The sequence below is a fragment of the Neodiprion fabricii genome, chromosome 6 (assembly GCF_021155785.1).
Source record: "Neodiprion fabricii isolate iyNeoFabr1 chromosome 6, iyNeoFabr1.1, whole genome shotgun sequence".
Lineage (NCBI taxonomy): Eukaryota > Metazoa > Arthropoda > Insecta > Hymenoptera > Diprionidae > Neodiprion > Neodiprion fabricii.
Genome location: NC_060244.1, coordinates 6,924,521 through 6,948,174, shown reverse-complemented (window position 1 = coordinate 6,948,174; position 23,654 = coordinate 6,924,521). Strand labels below are relative to the sequence as shown.

At 40.9% G+C, this 23,654-nt stretch overlaps 2 protein-coding genes across 6 annotated transcripts in view; one reads left to right on the top strand and one right to left on the bottom strand.

Moving 5' to 3' along the window:
* LOC124184679 lies at positions 1-23,565 on the bottom strand. Of its 5 annotated transcripts, none has more exons than XM_046574673.1 (3): positions 19,159-19,689; positions 3,782-3,865; positions 1-3,663 (listed from the first exon to the last, which is right to left on the bottom strand). In XM_046574673.1, the coding sequence occupies exons 1-3, from the start codon at positions 19,159-19,161 to the stop codon at positions 382-384; spliced, it is 3,369 nt and encodes a 1,122-aa protein (XP_046430629.1). In that variant the 5' UTR covers positions 19,162-19,689; the 3' UTR covers positions 1-381. The 5 variants fall into 5 exon arrangements, with proteins under 5 accessions (XP_046430629.1, XP_046430627.1, XP_046430631.1 ...); XM_046574671.1 differs by lacking the exon at positions 19,159-19,689 and adding an exon at positions 12,831-12,983; XM_046574675.1 differs by lacking the exons at positions 3,782-3,865; positions 19,159-19,689 and adding an exon at positions 23,425-23,565.
* Positions 1-23,654, top strand: part of LOC124184682 (N-alpha-acetyltransferase 15, NatA auxiliary subunit) — a 38,823-nt gene that overhangs the window by 4,465 nt on the left and 10,704 nt on the right. The window lies entirely within an intron of this gene.

Sequence of the window (23,654 nt, the reverse complement as noted above, 5' to 3'; positions counted from 1 at the left end):
TTCAATTGTACACGTAAATTAAAAATTTCTTTAATCACAGATAACATACAAGATAGTACACAATAATAATGATAATAATTAATCGAATCACAATTTTAACAACTGATCGTATCCTGCGTGGTACGATTGTGATAAAACGTGCCACTAATATACCGGCGTAGAATAAAATAATAATAGTAATAGTAATTAACTTAATACTCAATATATACAAAAATAAATTATAAGATAATCAGGATTGTTGTGCTGATACAGCAAATTGCGTACGTAATAGGCATACAAATGAGGCCCATACTTTTGTTCCTTCGATAATATCCGTGCAACATTTCTCATTCGTTTTATGGCATTTTGGGACTGCCTTCGGTCAGTACGATTTCGAAATTTTCAGCCCTCGGCGGGACCCCGACGACGACGTCTCACGAGCCTCGTCGCGGTGGGTTTCGAGTAAAAATATCCGCCGTTGGTAAGATCTTGCCTTTGGGATATCGCCTGTGGCGTAAGGAAATAAAAGTGTCCCCCGTTGCCGGGTAACTGATAGGCAAAATACGAGCCACCTCTAGTCGCTTGATTCCGTTGCCCCTGTACAGGATTTATGAACTCGGCGTCCGGATTTATCGGCGGCCTGGGGTCTCGGTAGTTTACCGAAATATCATTGGCAAGCGATATCGGCGACGGAGTCGGATAGCGTCCACGATACGAAGACGTCTCCCGCTGATTGGATCCCTGGAGGTAATTACCGCCGTTTCGATTTCTGAACGGCGTTGAAATCTGCTCGCTTCTGAACTCTTGGAGCCGCTGCCTAGACGGTGCTACCGGTTTGTTAACGGGGATGAACTCGGCGTCCGGGTTTATCGGCGGCAACGGGTTTTTGTAATTCACCAGAGTGTCGCCCTCGAGGGAATACGGCCTCTGCGTCTGGTCGCCGTAGTGAACGCTGACCTTGGGTGGTGTCAAACTCTGCAGCTGATGAACCGCGGCACTGTTACCGTTACCGTTGTAACGATTGTTCGCCACGTAGGTGTTGATGTCGTGGCCCACCGGACTCTCCGTCGTCGTTTCAGCCGCCGCCTCGACTCTGTACAAAGGTGTCGTGCTTTGAAGGACGTTTTCCGGCAACTTTTTACCGAATATCGTGAAGTACTGCTTGGTCACATCGTCCAGCAGCTGCTCATCCTGTTTCGTGTAATACGCGTGATGCGGATTCGGCGTCGTGTTTACCGATGGCCTCGCCGCCGCCGCTGAATACGACTGTCTGTGATTCGTCAGGTACGAGATCCCAGACGATTTCTGCACCTTCTGCACCGGCTGGACGTCGTAATCGTTGTAGTACTGGCCCCCAGCCGTCCTCGTCGGTTGTTGATACTCGTTATAGACTTGTCGTACATCCGGTGTCGGTACGTCGTCTATTTCTTGCTGCCTATAGCTCTGCTGTTGTCGCTGCTTCGTGTAACCGTTGGCCTCGTAGCTATACTGATAAATCGGACTCGATTTTACCTCCTGATCATCCCTGTAGTCCGCGTACTGTTCGTTACGGGTACTCTGGTAGTAGAATCGCGGCCTCTGCGTCGTGTAGTAAGGTTTGATGGTGGCCGTCGAGCCCCCCAACGACAGAGACTGATAGTACTTCGGTGAATTTTCCCGATCGCTAACAGACCCTCTAATTCGCTCGACGTTATACTTGGTCGTTGGTGCGGGATTCCGAACCACCGGCTCCGGGTCTATGAACTCGTAACCTTGTCCCGTCTTAATTACCGGGTTGAGTTTCAGGTCTGCGAAGTCGTTCGACGTCTGCTGGGACGGTACCATCTCGACGCTGTAATACTGCTTCTTCGGTTGACGCCGCCTCGGTATCGGTTGGACGTCGTAGTACGGTGAAGGTGTCGTCGTGGCGACCGCCGGCCCATTCGTCTCCTCGTAGAAGTAATAAGCCGCGGGATTCTTCGCCGGTATATCAATCTCCGCCTTGACGTGAATCGGCGCTATATCATCCTCCGTACTCCTCGTCCGCTCCGACGGCAACGGTGTAGTCGCGTAATAGGCGAGCAGAGGCACCGCGGTGCTACTCACTATCGCTGACCATTGACCGCCCTGAGGCGGGCCCAAATCGACCAAATGGTTCTCGACCTCGGTCTGGACGTCGTAGTAGTCGCCGGTCGGAGTGGTGCTCGCTTTCTCCGGGACCGTGGTTGTCGTTTCGACGTACCGCGGGGTGTCGAACGGCGTCGAAGTCACCGGCGTGATTGGAACCCGGGTAAAGTTCCTGGACTTGAGCTTACCGACCGTCTTCGGGGTTCCTTGGTGGCTCTGGACTCTCGTAGTCGGCTTCGTACCGGTCGAGTAGCTCGGTGTTGTTGTCGGGAATCGAGCCTTGTACGGTTTCGGGACCGTCTTACGTCGCGGCGTCGGAGCCGGCGGAGTGTACTTCGTCGTCTCCCGGATTCGTTCGGTTGTGGTCGTCGTCCTGGGGGTGGTGGTGGTTTCTTTCGCGTAGAACCTGCCCTTGGTCGTCGGCTTCCGCTCGTCCTGTTCGGCGAAGAAGTTCGGCGGGGGAGGCAGGATTATGCCGGGAACAAGGGGACCAGGGGGTACCGCGGTCGCGTTGTCCTGCGGGTAGTAGAAGCTGTAGGGTGGCGGGTAGTATATCGACTGGTCTTCCTCGTCGTAGTCCGTCTGGTTGCTCGGCGGCGGGACGAATACCGCGCCGGCCGGAAGTGACTGGTAAAAGGGCCCCAAAACCCCCTCGGAAGCGTTGCCGTAGAAGCCGGTGCTTACGGGCTCCGAGATGTTGGACGAGGTCGGATAAAACGGCGCCTCCCCCGGGTAGAAACCCTCCGGATAGTTGGCGTACTCCTCGTAGTCGGCGGTGTCGTTGACGACCGACACGGACCCGTTTGCCCGGATAATCTGAACGGGTCCCCCTTCAGTGAGCTGGACGGGAAAGGGCGGCGGCACTTTCGGATGCGGTGGTATTTTGACCTGCCGTTCTGGCGCCTTGTAATCATCGATGGGCGGCCAGTTGCCGGTGTTGCTTTCGGGCCTTTTTGCGTTGACGTTCGATACAGGAAATTTCCCGCCCCTCAGGACGAGCAAATGATTCTCCGCGAGCCATATCTCCTCCTCTTCCAGTCCCCCCAAATTCTTGGCGGTGTCCTTCGGCACCTCGGGATTACCGAGGTAGCTTATGATCCCCGGCCTCTCGGGTGGCGTCTTGTATATCTCGTTCTGTATAAGTCCGTATTTCCCCTCCTTAACCTGCTGCGAAAGGGATTTCTTCTCTTCGTCGTCATCGGTTCGTCGCGTCGACGAAGACGTCTTTTCCTTTCCGTTTCCGGCCGACGACATCACCAGTCCGTCCTCGTCCCACCTCGTCGGCGGTGTTTCACGTTGATCCTTGGCCTCCGTCACTTTCGCGCTGTAATGCTTCACGTGCCCACCGATCAGTCTGTGGATAATCTTCTTGTCGCGCCTCGACGTCGTCGTTGTAACGTTTCTAATCGATTCTGATTCCGTCTTGGCATTCAATTTTTGACTAGTTTTCTCGTCGACGTTGACGCCTATCTCGAGGAACTTTTCGTCATCGTCGATAACCGATGATGCTACCGAGGCACATGCTGCCGCCACGATCACTACGACCACCATATTTCTCGCCGATAAGTGCAGTGCCATCTGAAACAGAATAATATACGACAATTGTTAGAGGAATTTCCGTATTCACGTAATGAATGATAATTCACTCTGCAAGACCGTCGAGGTAGTTAGAAACACACGGTGATGGCTTGTATACCATGCTCGTTCGGAAATTATTAGGTATGCTAATATTTCGGTTGTGTAACCGCTGAGGTAGGCGCGCGGAATCAATTTTCGTGCTCTGAAAAAGAAAGAAAGTAAAGAAAATGAAATAAACAATGCTTGCTTAACGTTTATGCATAAACTGGGTGGAGGGGTGGGGGTACACGGTCTAGTCTCGTTTTGTTACTTCACTAATCGCAATACCTGTCTAACGCTGAACCGCGATACTTTCCACGCCGCCGTTAATCGAGAGTAAATAGTTTCCTGTACATCGTACAGCTTTTCGCATACACTTTATTCGTGTGAAAAATCACGCCTGCAGTCGGATTATTTTCCAAGCCTAAAAATTTTTTCGACGCATAGAACTCTTCCTGATCGATTCCGCACGAGAATTTCATCGGCTATGAAATTGCAACGATCAACGGAATGCCGAGATACGCGACGGCGCCACGCCTTTCTCTGTGTACCTACACGTAATGTATAACACCAGATGCCTAGACACGCCGAGACTGGTGAACGGTCTCTCTGGTCTCCATTCGACGAACATTCGCGGGTCACTAGAGTGTCGACCGATTCGAGTTGTTATGACTCGAGAGTTCGTCGTGCAGAGAGCTTTGCGCCCTGGTTTAATGAGTTGATCATACATACACGTACCGACGCGACGTTGCGTCTTCCGGGTCACTGCATCGTCGCCTTTCCTGGACATTTCTCCCCCCTATTTCCCGCTTGGCATATAAAGAACTTGTCGTTAAAATTGTACATATTGAGGTAATTTGTCCGGAGTACTTTCTTCGCTGTATAATATTATACCCATGTATACACTAGGCGAACGGTCAGACGATCCTTGACACGCGGAGTCAGGATATCACCTCTTATAAAAGTGTCCATGGTACTCACGCGGTGTGTAATGCACCGTGTTTATGTGTACCCATACATCGGCCCCCTTTGGCCAGATTCAGTATGGTTCTTTCTCATGCTCGTTCCCACGAAGTTAAACTATAAACTTCCAAGGACGATGGAACGGGATTAGATCGACGGTAACGATTTCCGTCGCCAAAGTTGTAGAACGCGTACATGTAGGTGTAACCTGCAGACGTCCTTATAATATAACCGTACGATTTCGTTCCTTTACGATTGAAGTTCGCCAGGAACGAGGTTCAAAAGTTGACTCCGTCCCTCCATCGATTAACGAATCATTGGCCAATAAATTCCGCTCCAACAGAGAGGGTGTAATAAAAATGGAGAATCAGCTGCGAAAGATCCGAGTCCAAATCATTACACGCACCCGTCCGGTGTCTCCGCGAAACCTGATCCAAATTTACGTTTCTAAGCATACCGAATCCATACACGGATTAGCTGCTGTTTTGGGCGACTGGCGGTCGAATGGCCTGTTACGACTTGGTTGTGGGAGCGATGAAAGCTGGAGGCAACAAATTTCAGAGATGTGTTGCGCAACGAGATCTCGAGGCTTGTGACTGACTGCTGTAAGGGGGGCCCCGCTGGCACAACAGGTGGCATTGTGTCCAAGAAAACCAACTTGTACTCCGGTGCGCAGCTTGCTCTGGTTGATATAAGTATATAAAACCGTACCCCGCAACCGTGCCATTGTTGTTCCGACGTTAAATGTGGATAAGTTTCGCCACTTTGAGAGCTCTCATTCATTACATTTATAGTCTCTCTCTTGCCTTTATAAGTGCTGCGTGCACCCGAGACCCGATGTTTAAACCACCTCTAGGCACGACCTTGCCCACGTATTTTTATACAGTTTTACAAAACTAATTTGTGCAGCCGCGCAAATTGCTTTGCTTTCACAAATGTATACGTATAAATTCAGTTTTAAACCGTAAACCGTAGTTCGAACCGCATTTAAACCACTCCCCGTTATTGGAAGCTCTATTTCATTGAATTCGCTTAGAATTGCACAGGCGATGACCCGAATCTGCATTTCATAACTGATGTATGCGAGTTTTTACACGTTTCGATGAAAATAACTTTGTGCAGCAAGCTGCTCCAAGCCGTTCACACGTTCCATGCACTTTCTACGCGAACAGTTGCACCTATTATCAGACACGAATAATACCTTTGACTAGGCCTGTATCACGAATCGCTTCGGTTGTAACGCGATACGATTCCGCCGTGGAGTCCAAGTTGAGGCTTGATATGCCGAACAAATGCACTCGACTCTTGTCGTTGCTGCATACCTGTACAAGACAACAATTACATTATAGCTTATAATACCTGCCGCATATATGCCCAGCCCTGAATCACTAGAGAGGAAGTTGTGTCTATTCAAGTGTACACAACGCGTATATACGTGTTGGTGTATAATAAGAAGTGGTTCGTTCTGAACGCGAGCTATAAAGCCGGCTAAAAGGTCGGCCCAAGTCTCGCGGTCGTATCTAAATCGTGAGAAATTTCGCTGCGAAAAAAAAAATTGCATTCCATTTTCGTTTCATTAAAAATTTATACGTGTAATGCATGAATACAAGATGGTAATAATAATAATAACAACAACAATAATAATAATAATAATAACAACAGTAACGGTAACGCTAAATCATCCATGAAGGTATCCCAGGAATCGATCAAATATATAGACATTAATTCTAATCTCGTCTTTAATTGGAAGTGATTCACTCGAGCATGTGTGACGATGACTGTAAAACTCTTACAAAACACTTCAGGCGTTCAATTTGTTTGAATTCTTTGAAGAAGACTAATCGAGTGTGAGAAATGACGAAAAGATTGACAAGTTTGTTGACGATAAACCGTGATTTTTTTATCGATCAGATATCGCCGTTAAGTCAGGAAGGGCCGAGTCGTCGAAGCCTCGAAAGATCCCAACTTCCGGATATTACGATATGACGAGCGGATGACTTGACGAATCGAAATAAAGTGGGCGCTTGTATATAGAGCGAACCGTACAGCACAATGCGTATAGAAGGTATAATACGGTAGAGCAGCCGGGTATATTAGACACTTTTGCTCAACCTCTGGGCCCAGCAGCGAGTTATTTAATTTAGTTTACGCTTTCAGCTACTTTCCTTCTCGTTTCGCGTCGTGCTCACTGAACAGCATTAATTTCTTACCGTCGTTAATAACCAAGCCACTATAGAGACGAAGCGCCGTTGTTTTACTCTATAAAGCCTACCGAATTATCCATCCACCATTACACGTTATGGGTTACATTATATACACTCGTCGCAAATTTTGCAACATCGAGTATCAGGCTACGTACAGTTCGGAAACACGTGAGGCGAGGAGCGATTTCGAAGCAGCGAAAAAGCCCGCAATCACGTGCCTTTTTACTTTTTTCGTTTCTTCCATTGCTCGGGAATGTCGCGTGTCGTGTAACGCGACTTGCACAATTTTCAGCGGCCTTGAATTAACGATTGATAATCGATAGACCGCGCGCTCTCTTACAACTGTAAATCGGTAAACCCGGATCCGTGCGGATCAAACCTTGTCGATCGTTAGCGCGTGCATGTCGGCCTGGTGGGATAATAACACTCCTGAATGTCTTGTAATTTGAGTGGAAAAAAAGTATTGCAATAAAATACGAAGACGAAAGAAGGAGGAGAAAAAGAAAAATACACCCGACACCGAGAGAACAATATAATATAAGGCTGCGAGCGTGGCGGCGTCGCGGCACGCGCAAAATGACGTCGACGTTTCTGCACGTCGTTATACTTGCGACGTACTTCAAACGTCGTTAAAACACCGTCGTCTCACGGTTACATAAAAATCATTCCGTGTTTTTACTTATTTGCCCGGCCGATCGTTGCTTCCTCATGTGGTAGGTACACAAGGAGTTAATTAAATCCACCCGCAAGTACGAATTAGAGACGGAAATTGCATCGGTATTATTCTGCATTCCGTTCCGCAATCCAAGGGTGTCTGCGTCATGGACGTACGTAAAAACCATCAAGAAACGAAAATATATTTATAACGAATTAATTTACTTTTAATCTTAGGAGCGTGTACTTGCGTCGATTATCAACTTGCTGTTCATATATTCGCCGCGTTTCGTCTGCTCCGATTATTATACTTATTGTTGTCCATACGTAGGTATGTATTAAGATTTTAACTCCGTGCAAAGGTTTCGTTCGATATGCAGGGTTCAAGGAGCAGGTTGAACGCGTTTACTTTCATTCCTCGACCGATATGTAGGATACAGAGTCTCCGATATGACGTCAGTATAGCCTGCACCCCGTGCCCACACCGTCAAACGTAACGAGGTCTTATCGCCACTGATATATATGTGTATATATATATATATATATATATATATATATATATATATTATAGACGTGCGACTTCGGCATGAATGACATTCGTCCGTCGCTTCATTGTGCCTGGTGGCTTTGTGGGAAATCATTTGTGACTTTAAGTGTACGCTAATACAGCTGTTCCCTGTTTAAGATCGATAGATCAGCGCTGAAGAAAACCGTGTGAATATTACGAGCGCGGCACTTTGGCCTGCGTGTAAGTAGAGATGCCGTAATTTTAAGGATCTTTCAGCACCGACGGAAACGGAATGACGCGAAGATGTGTGTAGTCGAGCGGTGAGGTGAAAATTAAAATTACAGGAAGTCGACGAAATCGTTCAAACCTTTGTCTGACATGTGTGACACATGTGCGAATTTGAATTTGAGATTATTCGTACACTCGGTGTAACGAAGTTACTCCTTATGCTGTAAATTTGATCAGGAAACTCGATTCGAACCGACTTACTACAAATCACCTCCGAGTATTAACGCGTTTCGTTTTTGAAATCTCGCGCCTCGATCTAGTTTTCGAGATTTATAATTCGACAGGGAGTGTCGGTGTTTGAATATAAGCGGCTTGTTGCCTACACAACGAATATGCTAATCCCACAAATATTTATCACACGTGTCCAGATATAGTTTGTATCGAATTCCGAACTATCAGAGATTTCGTTTCTGATATTTGTCATCGTAATGTAATATCCTTTTTCATCGCGATATAAAATAATTTTAAAAAACGGTTAACCATATAACAATTGTAGTAACCGATCACGCTTGGTTCGTGCGTGCGTGTAAAAAAAAAGAGCAGAAACGATTGAAGACATAAAAAAAAAAAAACAAAAAAAGAAATCCCATTCAGATGGCAATCATCTTCGTACATTTTTTCAGCCGGATTCCTCCAAGTTCATTGCGCTCGGTGTTATAAAGTTACATGCACACTGAGGCGTAAATATGTATAACATACGCATCTCGGTGTTCGTCATTGTTGCGTTATAAAAATTCCCGAGTCCAGCATATACGTACATACATACATATATACATATATGCATAAATCTCGTTCCGCAGCGTTTGGATCAGCGAGACTTTTGATCCCGGCCCCATGACACGTAACAATTTCAACGTGGCGTATAAATTCCCCCCTCGCCTCGGGATATTTTGGCAAAACCAGTCTGACTTCATATTGTGCGATCGGACCGGATCAGCGAGTGAAATATGCGACTCCTGCATCAATCGTATCATGATCTTAGTCACAATATTCACGAGTATTGAATCGTTGGATCAGAAACGGTACCTGCACCGTCTAAAAATTTCTGTATGGAACTTTCTACACTGTATTTAAAACTTTTGGAATTCACTATACGTTTACTGTTTATTCAATTTACTCAATTTACAAATACAACAAATTTACTACACAATATAGTAAATTCAAATTACTTTTTTTCTGTATTTTTCTTATAAAGTTTAGTAAAATCAAAAATTTTCATTGTAAATTTAAGACAAATACATGATGCATAGAAATTTCCATCCCTGCACCGAATTTATAAATTTTTAACCTGATTTCGTATATTGACAACTAAAGTAGTAAAATCGCAATCATTTTTAACAGTGTGCAGCTCGTAATAGTAAGAATAATTCCTTATCGCGTTGCGAAGTTCTAATAAAAATGTTAATTAATGCTCGGGAAATTACGCAAAGGCGGAATCGGTTTTCAAGTCTGCGATATCCGGATCGCCAGACGGAAAAGGAGAAGCCTTTGAAGAGATGAGAGATGATCGCAGCGCAGCCTCCAGCCGAGAGAAGATCACCTTGGCATTGACCGGGTTGCTTCTCGACCGCTTGCATAATACGCTCGTCTCCGGTAAAGTCGGCTCTTCCTTTCTCTCTCTCTCTACCTCATTTTATCTCTTTCTGACTCGTTTGCCTGCTCCTCGACTTCGGAGCTGCTGCAGAGTCACGAATCCGCCTTGTACGGTATATAGATACGAGGCATTCCACGCCAAACCGACCTACGTTTGACAGTTGCCATCGACGATTTAAAATTTTTTTTAAATATCGTGTAGAGTGTACGTAAAAAAATCATCATTCGCTGAGTTTTAGATTTGTTCGTCCACGGGTTCGATTTTTACTGCTCCCAGAAACACAAAACACAATTTTTTAACGAATAGCCGTAATCGATAGGCTTTGAATTTTTCTCATCACTTGCTTGTTGAAAAACGAAACTTTTGAAAACAAAGTGGAAGCGGGTAAGCTTTCTGTTTAGAAGCTACAAGCGAAACGAGTAATTAATAATTGAGGTAAATCAAATTGAATATAAATAAAAATAAATACAAATTTATATTAGGGATATTGATAAAAAAAAATCGTGTTTTTGTGTTTTTGGCAGCGATAAAAATCAAACCTATGGTTGAAAAACTGTAAAACTCGCAATCAGTGAAAGATGATTTTTTTTTGTACGGTCTACACCATACTTAAAACGACGTTGAGGGTCAGACGTAGGTCGGTTCGGGGTGGAATGCCTCATATACACACATATGTACACGTATATAACGTATGTATAATACAAAAATTATTATCCACCTGCACTCGCGTCCCACCCGATGTTTATGCAGTTTATACTTATACCTACAGGGTAGATATTATTTAAACGATATTGCGTACAGAATATGATATTAACAACTTTCGCAGTGAGACCGCGATGCAGGAATCTTGCAGGCACGCACTTCACTTCACTTCGTCTGTATTACAAGTAACAGCACAGTGTCATTATAACATATTATAGTACGCCCTAAACTCCCACGACAATATAAACTCTTGCAAACTTTCGAAATTTGTTGTTTATGAAAACTGCATCTTGAATATATACAATGCAACGCGTAAGGTTTATACCTATACACATGTATACAACTATAACGCACTCCTCTTCTTAATTGTACATGAGCCTAATGATGCACCGCTGCCGCAGGTGCAATTATAACTCGATTTTATTATACCCTGTGCTGCAAAAACGTTAAATTCATCCATACGCGGTGTTTCATTATAGATTTTATGGAATCACATTTTGCCGGTGTTTTTTGCCCGAGTAAAACATAACTACTTGCAAGTTCTTTTTTGTTTTCAACATACGCAGAAATCAAAGAGGTTTGTGCAGAGTCAATAATCAATACAATATCGTTTGTTTTATTACGAGGTGGTTGCACATTGCGTATTCGTAAGCTAAGAAAAATCTCTTTGAGACAATGATATCAGAATTACAGAATTGAGCTTAGATATCGCTTCTTCGGTTCAAAACACTATTTAAATTATTAAAAATCTAATAGATTCGTTCGATTTCGTTCCACAATGGGTAATTTTGTTAAGGAGATCACACTCTCTGCAATACCACCAATATTATTATTTTTTATCACACTGTGTTATCGATAAATATTCAATTTTTTAAGATTTCATTGACGTTGATATATTGAATTAAGAAAAAAAAAAAACAAAAGAAAAAGAAACTGTCGTGTCAAATTTACCGTTAATTAAGAAACAAAAATAAGTCCGTTGCAGTGAATTTGTGGAAAATAATTTTTCCGAAAGAATAATCCGCCATAGAGTAAAAACGAACGAATTTGATAGATAATTAATAATTTTAAAACGATTTGAAATTAAAAAAATCTACGTCCGAGTTTTGTTCTACAATTTTTATACTATTTTTTCTCGAATTTTAAAAGAAAATCTTCGCAACTTACGAATGTACAGTAAATTTGACTCACCCATATTCTCCATAGACACGAAACTTGAGACACGTGGCGGAAACTTGTTTCCACGCTACAAACATACTAGATCTGAGATTTTTGCCGACCAGAGACGCGTTCAAATAATAATTCACAACTTCCAAGGCTTCCGCGTGTGTACGGTAAGTGTATACATGAGTACACATAGTGTAATATACTCCAAATGGTATAAACACGCGCCTGATTCTTCCGCTCTGATACAAAGTCCTCGAGGTTCATCATTTTGGCTTTTTAGATACGCGGCGATATACAACATAATTCTATAATGCGGCATTTTTTTATTTTTCCTCCATCCGGTTGATATTTAAGAAAATTGCACAACAATTTTTCCACGAGTTCTTGAATTAATCCAGTGGGAAATAATATTGCGAATCAATCAAGCAACGCAGCGATTATAACAGCGCGTAAAAATCAATCAATCGCCATGCTGATTTCTCATCCGTGAATGAAATACTTATCAACCCTGATTAATACACTGCACTTAACGCTTGTAGCAGAATTATCGCTCAAGTTACCGTATAAAAGTGTTTTTGCTTATTGCTCCGTTTAGTTGTTGCCCCCTCCTGAGTTTCGCTGATTTTTTTTCTTAAATGATCTCTCAGTTTTTACGACCCTTTTTTCATTGCAAGAATCAGCTGACCGGATCATTGCAACAATCATGGGCCCAGGACAAGGCTAGAACCGTATAGTAAAAGGATATTCGGTAATTTTTAATCGCGGTATTTGATGCTACAAGAAATTTTAGCGAAACGTGCAGAAAGATTTTATTATACCTGTAATTACGGGCGTGGGTAAAAGTGTAGGATGATTGAAAAAACTAAAGGGCTGATGAAAATTCATTTTGAAAATTTCCAAATTCTCGTTTCCTGTACTTTAAACTTTCTACATTTTGACTCTTCTAAATTTTCAAATTGTATTTAAAATTCGTACGTTGTACCCCGTCTGCTTTCTGATATTCGCTACATTTTTAGCCCCACTCACATTTGCTCAACTTTGTGATTACCAATTTTTCTTCTGATATTGTCCTTTTCACACGGTAAAAAATCTCCACCTCGCTGTTCGTTGAATTAACGCCACGGTGTCTAATGACGCTGTACAAGCAGAAACTTGTGCGTTCCACGGTGCATTTGCAACTCGTCATCGTCAGCCTCGTTTCCATACGTTGTAAGTCGTGTCAAGTAATTAGCATTAGTCAGGTTTGTTGACCCTGTCTAGGAGTAGAAAAAAAAAAAGAAGTTTTTCAAAGGAAGGGAGAAAGAAAAAACGGTATAAAATCTAGTTCGCGCATTCGTCCCTGAAGTTGAACAGTAAAAACGCGATTATCGGTACGAATACGTTGTTATTTATATACATTTAAGATTGATTTCTTTATCGACACGCAATGTCATGCATGACGCGTAGATCCGATTCTCTCGCTCGACGACCGCCCTCAAGAAAGTATAAAAAAAATTAATCAATAAAATAACGATTAAGACAGCTCTTGCGGCTAATTACTTGACCGAAAAACCTTTCCAAGAAATCGTGAATACAGCAGCGGCTTCACCTCGACGAGTATAATAAAACAAAAATTATTTCACTATATTTTTCATTCATTTTTCAAGTCGCCTTCTGTTCTATTATCACAGATATATAAATGCACGCTTATATGACATCGGACAAGCAGCATTGCCTTGCGAAACAACGAAATGGCAATAAAAATATCTATGTCCACACACGCACGTGTATTCCTTGCATACGAAAAGGATAAACGTTTTATACGGAGCTGACGGCGTAGACGACGGGACAACGAAAAATTCGCCCTTGGAATTTTGGTCGGTTCGGCCGGCTTTTGCTGGACCAAATATCACCAGATGCCCAACGCTCGGGAAGATTGAGCAAGAACTATTCTATACCGGCGTACATGCGCGATGTTGGTGTGTTTGCGTGTGTACGAGAGACCAAACTCGAGGTCCGGCTTGACCTTCGCGCTACAATTAATATCTCTTTGCTAATTCTGCATGGCCTGGAAAGTCGCCATCGACAATGCGCACCCCTGACCTTCGGCGTAGGCCGCTGGTAAAGAATGAAGAATGGAAAACGAACAAATAAATACAACTGACTTTACGAATTTCACGTGACATTCTTATCACAGCATGATTACGGTGGTTGGTTGACCGAAGATACGTACTTTTTATCCATTTCATTATGTATTCGTTGAATAATTGCATTTGGCGGATACCAAGATGAGATTTAAAGTACAAAAATCGAAAATATCTGTATTGATGGCGAAAGCTTGGATTTCGAACCGTTTAATTGTTTTTTAAAATCTAAAACATTCCTTCGATTTCACTCTACGATGGCTTGTTTTGTTCAGAATACTACTTTTTACAAAGTCATTGAAGCCAATCTTTTTTTTTTCTTCCCTACCAGTGGTCAACTTAAATATTAGCATTTGCTGAGCATAAATATTTGACTATGCTAAGTGATAAAAATAAACTGTTCCAGTGGATTCGTATAAAATATAATCTTCTAAATAGTATAAGTTATCGCAGACGAAAATCACACGAAGCTACTGACTTTTCAACCATTCTCTAGTGATTTGAAACGAAGCAGCGATGTTCTGAGTTTTGGTTTTGCATTACAAGAAAAATCAATTTTTTTTCTCTGCGTATAACGCAAAGAAACAAAGTTAATCAGATCGTATTTTTTCTCTTGCGTAAAAAAACAAACAAATGATTGCGGATGTTATAAGTATAAGCAATCGAATTTCACTGAGTTCGCAATATATAGATATACCTCGGCGTGATTGACGTCATATTACTACAGTTTTCAACCAGTTGTATTTGTGTCAATTCACGTTTAATCGATGAAAAAGAAAAAATGTGACCCACTTGTTTTTGGTTTCTCTCCTCAATACCGCGTTTACCATTTTTCTCATGCAAAGACCACAATACCAGTATTTTTTATTTCAGTATTTTGAAAGAGATCGTTTTAGCTTACGAACTATCTTAAAATTAATAAAATCTATCGTTCTTTGGCCAGCTATAATCCTCCTTAAATTTGCATGGATTGTAAATTCAAGCTTGCAAGTATTTCGTATTTCAGCTGCGAGGAAAAACTCTTCGAATGGACTGATATTTAGTTTAGAGACAATGTTCGACCCAATTTTTTATTTATTTTTTTTTTTGTTTCGACAACGTATCACGTACGTTTTATTTCATTACACGATTTGGTGACTCGACACGCTTGTTGCAGCATGTGCGGATATTTCGCGTGCATAATTCGTGCAGTTTGCAGTTTAGGTTGGTAGCTTTTGTGCATGTAACGGTCAAGAGATCGGACGTGAGATTTTTGCCAAACATAAAATAACCAAATTCTTGCGGTAGGTAGCTGGCACAAGTATTTCTCCGAGCGATCGAGGAGTCGTGTGTGTTGCTGTAAACTGAATAATTAATTTCTACATTTATTGTATACAAACTTGCATGCACGGCGAACGAAGTCTGACTCTAATCACGTAGATACTATAAACTTAAACGTCGTTAAATTACATGATGCAGATATTCGCGATAACTTCAGACCGATTACTGTAAATATATATGCGAAGGATTCTCGTAAAATAGAAATAAATTTTTATTCCTTCACTATAACATATAGCTACGTATGGAAAATAACCCGGTGCATTGGCGCCATTGCATGTTCGTGTCTCGAATGGGGTTTTTTTCTTTCTTTTTTTTGTTTAATATTTCTTTTTTCTTTTCTTCGTCTTCTTAAGTGTTGTAATTAAATTCACACGTACGGACGAGCCGTCATTAATACTCGTCGAGGATTTTTTTAAAACGAGGTAAATAAACAGACATGTATGCACATCAACGATCCTCGAGGGCTCTGAGAATGTGTTGATCACGGAATAATAACAAATCGCAAAACCCGCGCTATGCAATTTGTGCATTTTTCAACCGTAGTTGCATTTTCCTTTCATTCTTTTTTCTTTTTTTTTTGCTTCTTCTCTTTTCTTCAATAACGAGACAATTTTTCACGACGAAACTGAGCCTGGGTCAAGTTCCAGATACTCAACGCCGAAATTATTCGGTGGTATACACGGTGGCTAACTGTAAATCACTGTAGAATAGAAAAAAACAATACGCGGCGTCGTCTCTCGAAAGAAACGCTCTGATTCCAGCTTCAAATATGGCGAGGCTAAAACGAGTAGATATATACATTATATCTATATCTATATCTATATATATATATATATATATACACACACTTGTATAATAAATAAATACTGCAAGTTCACGCTCACCGCTCGATCGGTGTTATACATTACATGTACCTGAAGTGATTCTCCTTAGTCGCGGTCGCTTCTGAATCGCTAATGAGGAAAATATGCAACTGATTCATGGTCAACGTCGTAGTTGATTTATACTTCAAGACACTTCGTTTTTTTTTCTTCTTACTTTAAATTTTTTCTTCTTTGCCTTGTTCTATTTTTTTTTATTGCACTATCAACGACGCAGATAATCGAGATACGATACGAAAGTTTGAGACTTTCCGGAACTTATATCGACCACTGTTCATCAGCGAAAAGTCATTAAAATTAGACAGAAATCAGGTAACGACCACTTCTCGGTAAAACGACTACGTTTCAGAAGTCAGTGCAACAGTTATACAGAATTTACACGTAATTGCCATAAAAAGAAGTCTCCGTCATAAGAACAGAGGCACGATTGATGAAATAAGTTTGCTGAGAATATTTAATTTTGCATATAATTGAAACGTGCATTCCGCAAAGAAAAGGGGAAAAAAGAACAGCAAAAAAAAAAGTAAAACTCAAATATTACCCATCGAATTACCATTAATTTATTTATAAATTACCAGGAATATATATTACAAAATTGACCAGTTATCCTTAACGAACTCTGTACTGCAGAGTGATAATTAATTTTGTTCCGGAATAATTGAATCCAAGTTGTGTAACGTAGTGCCTGCAGTAAAATTTTCTCGATCAAAAGTCGATCAATCATACAGGTATATATATATATAATTTTAATAAACTCGGAAGGTTTCCGGTTCGCATACGATCCTTCCAATACACGCCGAGTGCTCGGATGAATGGGCCTCTTTGTATCCAGGTCTGCCAATGAGATACCTTCTCTACGCACGGTTTGCCGACGAAATAATTTATTAGCGTTATAAGATCTACGGACGAACAACGTTTGTCTTCGGAGGTGATTCGTTGATCGCCTTTATATACATCAAAAGAACCTAGCACTAAAAGAACCTGACTTGATTGCATGTTTCATATATAATTATAATATTATAATTATTTTCCATCGTTTTGTCTTATTACAGACTCGGACAATTTGACGACGGTGATGCCATGCCCTTGTTTAAAAAATTATTTTTCTCTCGCGGATCATGAAATTTACGTCGACAGCGCGCAACGGTCAATTTTTTTTTTTTCACCCGACTGAATTTGCGCAGGCTGCATTCACAGATCATGACATGTACTTGTTACGACTCATTTTACTTTTCTTTTCCATATCCGCAACGCTTTTGCATCATGATTTATTATTCAATTTTCACTTGGGTTTGTCTTCCTGCTTCCTTTTATTTATTTATTTATTGTTTTTTTCATTCAATTTTTTTTTTTTTTATTACGGCCACGTCACTTTCCACGTTATTATACCTGGTATACAATCACGTCGTGCGCTTACAGTGCACAAATCTTGCAGAAATTGTAAGGTATCATTCTTCCCCGCGAGTCTTGCAAAATTATTCTTCTATATACACTACTGCAATACATTTCTGAATGAAATTGCCACCGCGGAGTCCGAGAGGATTTGCATCGCGCTGTATAAATAAGTCGATTTTACGATCGAAAATGAAAAAAATTCCGGACTATCGTGCAACGCGACGCAGATCCATGGGCTTCGCTGTGATTCTGTTTGCAGTGTGATTTTGTTATCTTTTCTTTTTTTTTTACTTACGAACACATAAAAACACTCGTTTCCTGCAGCGATAAAAATGTACAAAATGAGACTGACGACTCTTACGTCGTTGTTGTCCGCTTTTGCACAACGATCATTTCGCCTTTTGTATATATATATATATATACGCGCACACAAATCATGGGAGTTTTTAATGCTCGCGACAAAGAGCTCAGAACAACAATTCGATCTTGTCTCCTCAACAATTCAGGCTTACTAATCTGATAATTACACCATTCGGAATTTCACACGTTTCGTCGTACGATCATAGACATTGTACGTATGTACACATGTAATTTCGCTCTTTCCATGCATGGATCTTCGCTTACAAAATCCTCGTTCTCCACCTCAGCAATATATTACAGAACAGTTCGGTCCCATCCCTACAACGATTGTTCAATTCGGTTAGTTGAAATACAACGACGGAGGCCTTGCCGAAAAATTTACAACTATTTTCCTGACTCGTATTTCCTCCCTTATACGTGTATGTATCGTATGTAGGTATGTACAGAATTATAATATTGCCGATCCGCAATCTATATCCTCCACCGTACATGCATACGTTGTATGGGTGTAATAATATCATAGGTAGCGTGATCGTATCGGCACCATCGTGCACATAACGCAATGTTAATAACTAACGTCGCATATCATCATTTTCCTTTTATATTATCTACCACGGGCAAAGCAGTGCAATATGTATTATTATCGTACATAGACCGTCAAATACATGCACATCATTGATATGTACGAGTGAAAGTTTGTGTTGAGTACCGCCGGTGATACAGTTCAAGAATCCTCGAGTCTCGCTGTAAATGTCTGTATAACGTTTGAATTTCAGTTCACTTTATTAATGATATAACAAATGTGCAAATTGCGTAGAGTTGCTTTTCAAAGTACACGAGCCGGATATCCGCCGATAAAGTGTGCCAATTGAAATTCGTCCAAAAAAAGTCGAGAATATTTTTTTTTTTTTTCAAGTCGTCGACCATTAGGACCAAAAGGTTCCTCAGAAAATTCTCGACACGCTGCGAGTGATCGGCTGTGCAGTCTTTCATACTTTTACATCCACCTCGTTTCCGTAACAACTCGCGTAATGACAGACCGCGCGTGGTTTCGATCTTCCTTGTTATTGTTAACTAGTTAATATCGCCAATTAGTTATTAGACTCGAAGCCTATCCGTAGAAGATCAACGTTCACCGCATTATGGGCAATAAAAAGAATTGAAACGAGCCAGAGATAAGTATGCAACATATATACCATATATATATATATGCGAGGGAATGAAATATATATATATATTTTTTCAATTTTTGTTATTACTTTTTATTCAATATATTCAATATATTCTAGTTCATTACCATGAGGGCCGTGTTTTTTGTCCGTTGATATCCGTTGCGTTTTGTATGTATATATACATATGCATATATACGTGGTTTTATTTATTTACTTCTTTATTCGATGGTTATATCTTTACCCCTCCCTCCTCAGTTCGACTCAAATTTTCAATATATATATATCACCCGCGCACTTTTTTCCACACTATCAAATGATCGGAACTATAATTTGATGAATAAAAAAATATTTATATAAAATCATTTATAAGAATGCGGTATTTTGTTGTTACATCGACGCGATAACAACGGATTTATAGAGGACGATCCAGAGCTGCGAGACGTATAACGAAACTATACTGAATTTGATTGACTGACTGACTGACTTTCAAGTTTAATATGCGAGAGAGGAGGATCGAGAATAACACGAGATGCAGGAAGAAGGCTTGCAGCGGTATCGAGAAACACCAGCAGCAGCGTTAGCGACGAAACGAACGCGGAATTTCTACGTACGTCGGTTACCGGTCGCGGACCGAGTTTGACTGGTGGTACTGGTTTGGCTCTGGCTGCTGATCGTTGCCGCGAAACCCTCCTCGAGGTTACTTCGTTATTGCCGGGAGCAGAAGCCGCGGAATCCACGGGGCTTTTCCCTATCGTATCCTAATAACCCCCGCCCCGGGTAAAAATCCACGGATGTGAAAACTTCGTGACGCGTCACCGTGTTTCACACTGTGTAGATTTTCAAATCGTGCGCATCGTTTTATCCACCTTCTTCTAGCGATTGTCATCCTCGTTATTCTTAAATGCGGGAGATGAATTTTTTTTGGCGATAAATCTGAGATATCCGTGGCAAAATATGTGCGTTGTATGTTTGCGATGTGTTGTTGATTAAGTTTAAATTTTTTTTTTTTTTTTTATACAACTGGTAATTATTCGAGAAACTTGCGGGATTAAGTATCGAGCATTTCTGTTGATACTTTCATTCTTCTATGACAAGTTTCAATTGATTTTATGAACGAAGCGATCGGTAGAATCGTTACGTGTTACTACGGTCGTTGAATCAAACGATGTTACGGAAATTTATTTATTTATTTATTTATTTATTTCTTCATCACGTGTACAGTTGTAACTATTACGTGTGATAATTTATTCTAGAAATTTTTTTTTTTTTTTTCATCATTGACAAGAGGCCAACACTTTCGAAAAAATATGTACTGTATAACTGTGAAGACTTTTGCCGTAAAAAGATAACATTATAATAACGTAACGACAACGTTAATAATGAACCTACTGAAATGACGTGATTTGGAAAACATTCGGTTCATGTAGTTTATACCTGTAGAGCCGAAGCGTCTTGCAAACGATTGCTCAGAGCTAATAAACAAACAAGTAATTAAATTTTCGTCTTGTTTCTACATACACTCGACGCATCCTTATAAGAAGAAATTAAAAACTAAATATCCACCTACGATTAAAACGATCATGCAGTTTGGTGTTATACATATTTTTTTATACACATTATATACAAGCGTAAAGCGTGCCGTGAGATATTTGTAAATTTAAACACATCTTAAAAAAAACTAACGACGCAGTTTTAGATCGATCGAACGATGGACGAAATTACGATCGATTTGAAATTATAGCTAGAAATAACGAAAATTCTATGTATAAATACCTATATGTATGAGAATCGGGCATATGTATAATTGTTTCACACTGCCGGTAATATCTCTATATAGAAACTGAGCTTAAATTACTCCCGGCAGTATCGTCTTTCAACACGTTCGCACATATACTCGTACTTATAACACATTGCACTGACAATGAAATGCTCATAAATTAATCCCCCCACACATCTATCCTTTTATAAATATTCAAGGAGTACGAAGTTTTTTGTTGATTTTTTTTTTTTTTTTTTTTTTAATGCTGTTTAGCATTATTCGGCGCACGGCGTATTATTATACTGGATATTAACTAATTTCCACGGTTTTGTGAATCCCAAACTATAATTGGCCCGTGCTCTTGAGTCTTGATCCCCTGCACGCAGGCCGTAAAACAACGCGATATTAAATCGCACTTTCTATCCTTGCAGCATTTGGATATATTGTACATTATACATAATCGCGGAGGTTAGATGCAGATAATTGCTGCAGCAACGCACAGTATCGTATAATACGTAAAAACGGACATCTCCCGGGGGATGATGATGATGATGATGATCCGTGAATATTAATCTATGTCATCCCATATCTGAAAAACACGCTTTGCTTGCAACTAGGCATTCGTAGCGTGTAATAATAATTACCGAATCAGCCGCGTCGTTTTTCCCTTTAAAACGAAGGTTGCAACGCGATGAGCAATAAATTGTTGCAATTTTTATCGCACTCTGAAAGATTTGCGACTCAACCTGGCGCCGGCGTCATGGAATCCTGGAGTCAAAAACCGCAAACCGCATTCATAATCTTTTCCCGCGGGAATTCGCCTCCATATACGATCATCTATCCGATGTATCGAGACGCACACATCACGATGCAGCTTCCAAACTAGTCATTGAATAAACCACGAACGCGGCATCGCTCAAACGATACGCGATGTTTCACTACATGACGTCAATGATGACCAACGAATGTGATTCGCGGAAGAATCCGAGATATGTCTGACACTATTATAACAACGTCTAGGATTCTGCACCGATGTGATCATATACGTACATTTTTACCGATACAACCGCATGCCGCTTCCTGAATCATATCGCAAGGTCACGACCCTCCAGTCGCCGGCCTTTTCACACTTTTCTTTGGAAATTACGTAGGCATTTCACACGGGATTAATTATTCGCCCATACATGGCCTGAAATCAAATTCATATTCATACCTAGTGATTCACATTTTATACTCCTCGGAATCCCCCCACTACCGATATGGGAACCAGAACTAGAAATTTTTATATTAGAAGAATCGATCATCGCTGTTGTATATGGTAGATGTATCAAGTTCAGACGATTCATATTTTATTGTTGTTTTTGTTGTTGTTGTTATTATTATTCACACACTTATTCTATTATACGTTTATACAGAGGTGATATTCGCACTCGAGTGTTTTTTCTTTTCTTTTTTTTTATTTGCGCGGGAAAGCAGACGCTTTCTTATTTGTATAAATACATATATAATTCATCAGACCTAGGAGATATCTGAAGACCTCTCTGTGCACTCGGGTCGTCGAATTGTAGTTTCAGACGACGTGAAACTTTTCCTCAACGGTACAGATATGAGCAAAAGTTCACAATATCATACCTACACTTTATATAGTTCCAGGTGTGTGGAAAATAATTAAAATAAGTGTAAAATACCGAGTGAGAGAGAGATTGGGGGGGGGGGGGATCAACGCGTCGTTGCGTCGTAAAGGTATAAGGGTACCATGGCAATTCCATGGGAATTAGGCCGCAAGTTAATTTCAAGATCACGGTAGATCACGTCAGGTTGGTTTCAAGCCTATTGCGACGCATTGTGATGCTTGCATTTGTATTTAGATGAATTAACGGCGTATATAGCCGCCTCATTAGTCTCTCTGCGCGGCGTTATAGCCGTTGTACCAAACTGTAGGAATCACCTTCTACATATCCGCACCTGCAGTGTTCTACGTACGAACGAACGAGCGCTTATTACGCATTTTCTCAAACTTTTCTTTCATTCCTATTTAGTGCACCGAGTATATGCATAGTAGGTATAACGCGTCATGCCTTTTAGACTTCATAAACCCTTTTATACAGTGTAGAAGTGTAACTTTGTTCACTCACTCATTATCGTAATATTATACCTTGGCTCGTGAAACTGATTTACGATCAAGCTGGATAAAGGGAAAATTTAACGTTCAGGCAAGGGTCGTATATTGAAATGAATCGGAATCGATGAAATATTTTAGAATCGCGTCAAACGATGGATTTTCAATTTTTCTATTTTATACAAAAAATTTGTGTTCGGCCTGTTGTCTGATTTATACAAGCATAATTCCGTTAACTTATTTTGGGTAAAATATTACCTCAGGATTTAGAATTTTCTTAAATATTTCAAAGTTGACGAAAAAAATGCCTCTGGTTATTGACTACTTGTGAATTTTTTGTTGACTATCTTTTTCGGTGCGGGAAAATTTAATCAGTTATATTATACGAATACTAATCCGATAAAACTAATTATGCATACGTATCGGCAATAAAACACCCGAAGCATGTAAATTAACCGAAACGTACCTATTTCCTTTTCTTTTTTAAACAGTATATAAAATTCGGCAACTTACCAATGATTATGCGACCATATTAACCTTCTCCGCAGGATAAATTACGAGTGAACAGGATCTGGAATAAAAACCTTGAATGTAGTGAAATTTTTTTGTATTTTAACCAAGATCGTATACAATGGTAATTTATCGTATGTCTTTCCGTATCGCGTTCGCGATTCTCACTAAACAGACGGATTGGATTCTGGATGACAAGGATTTTGTATGGAAGTCAGGTAATCAGGTGGGCA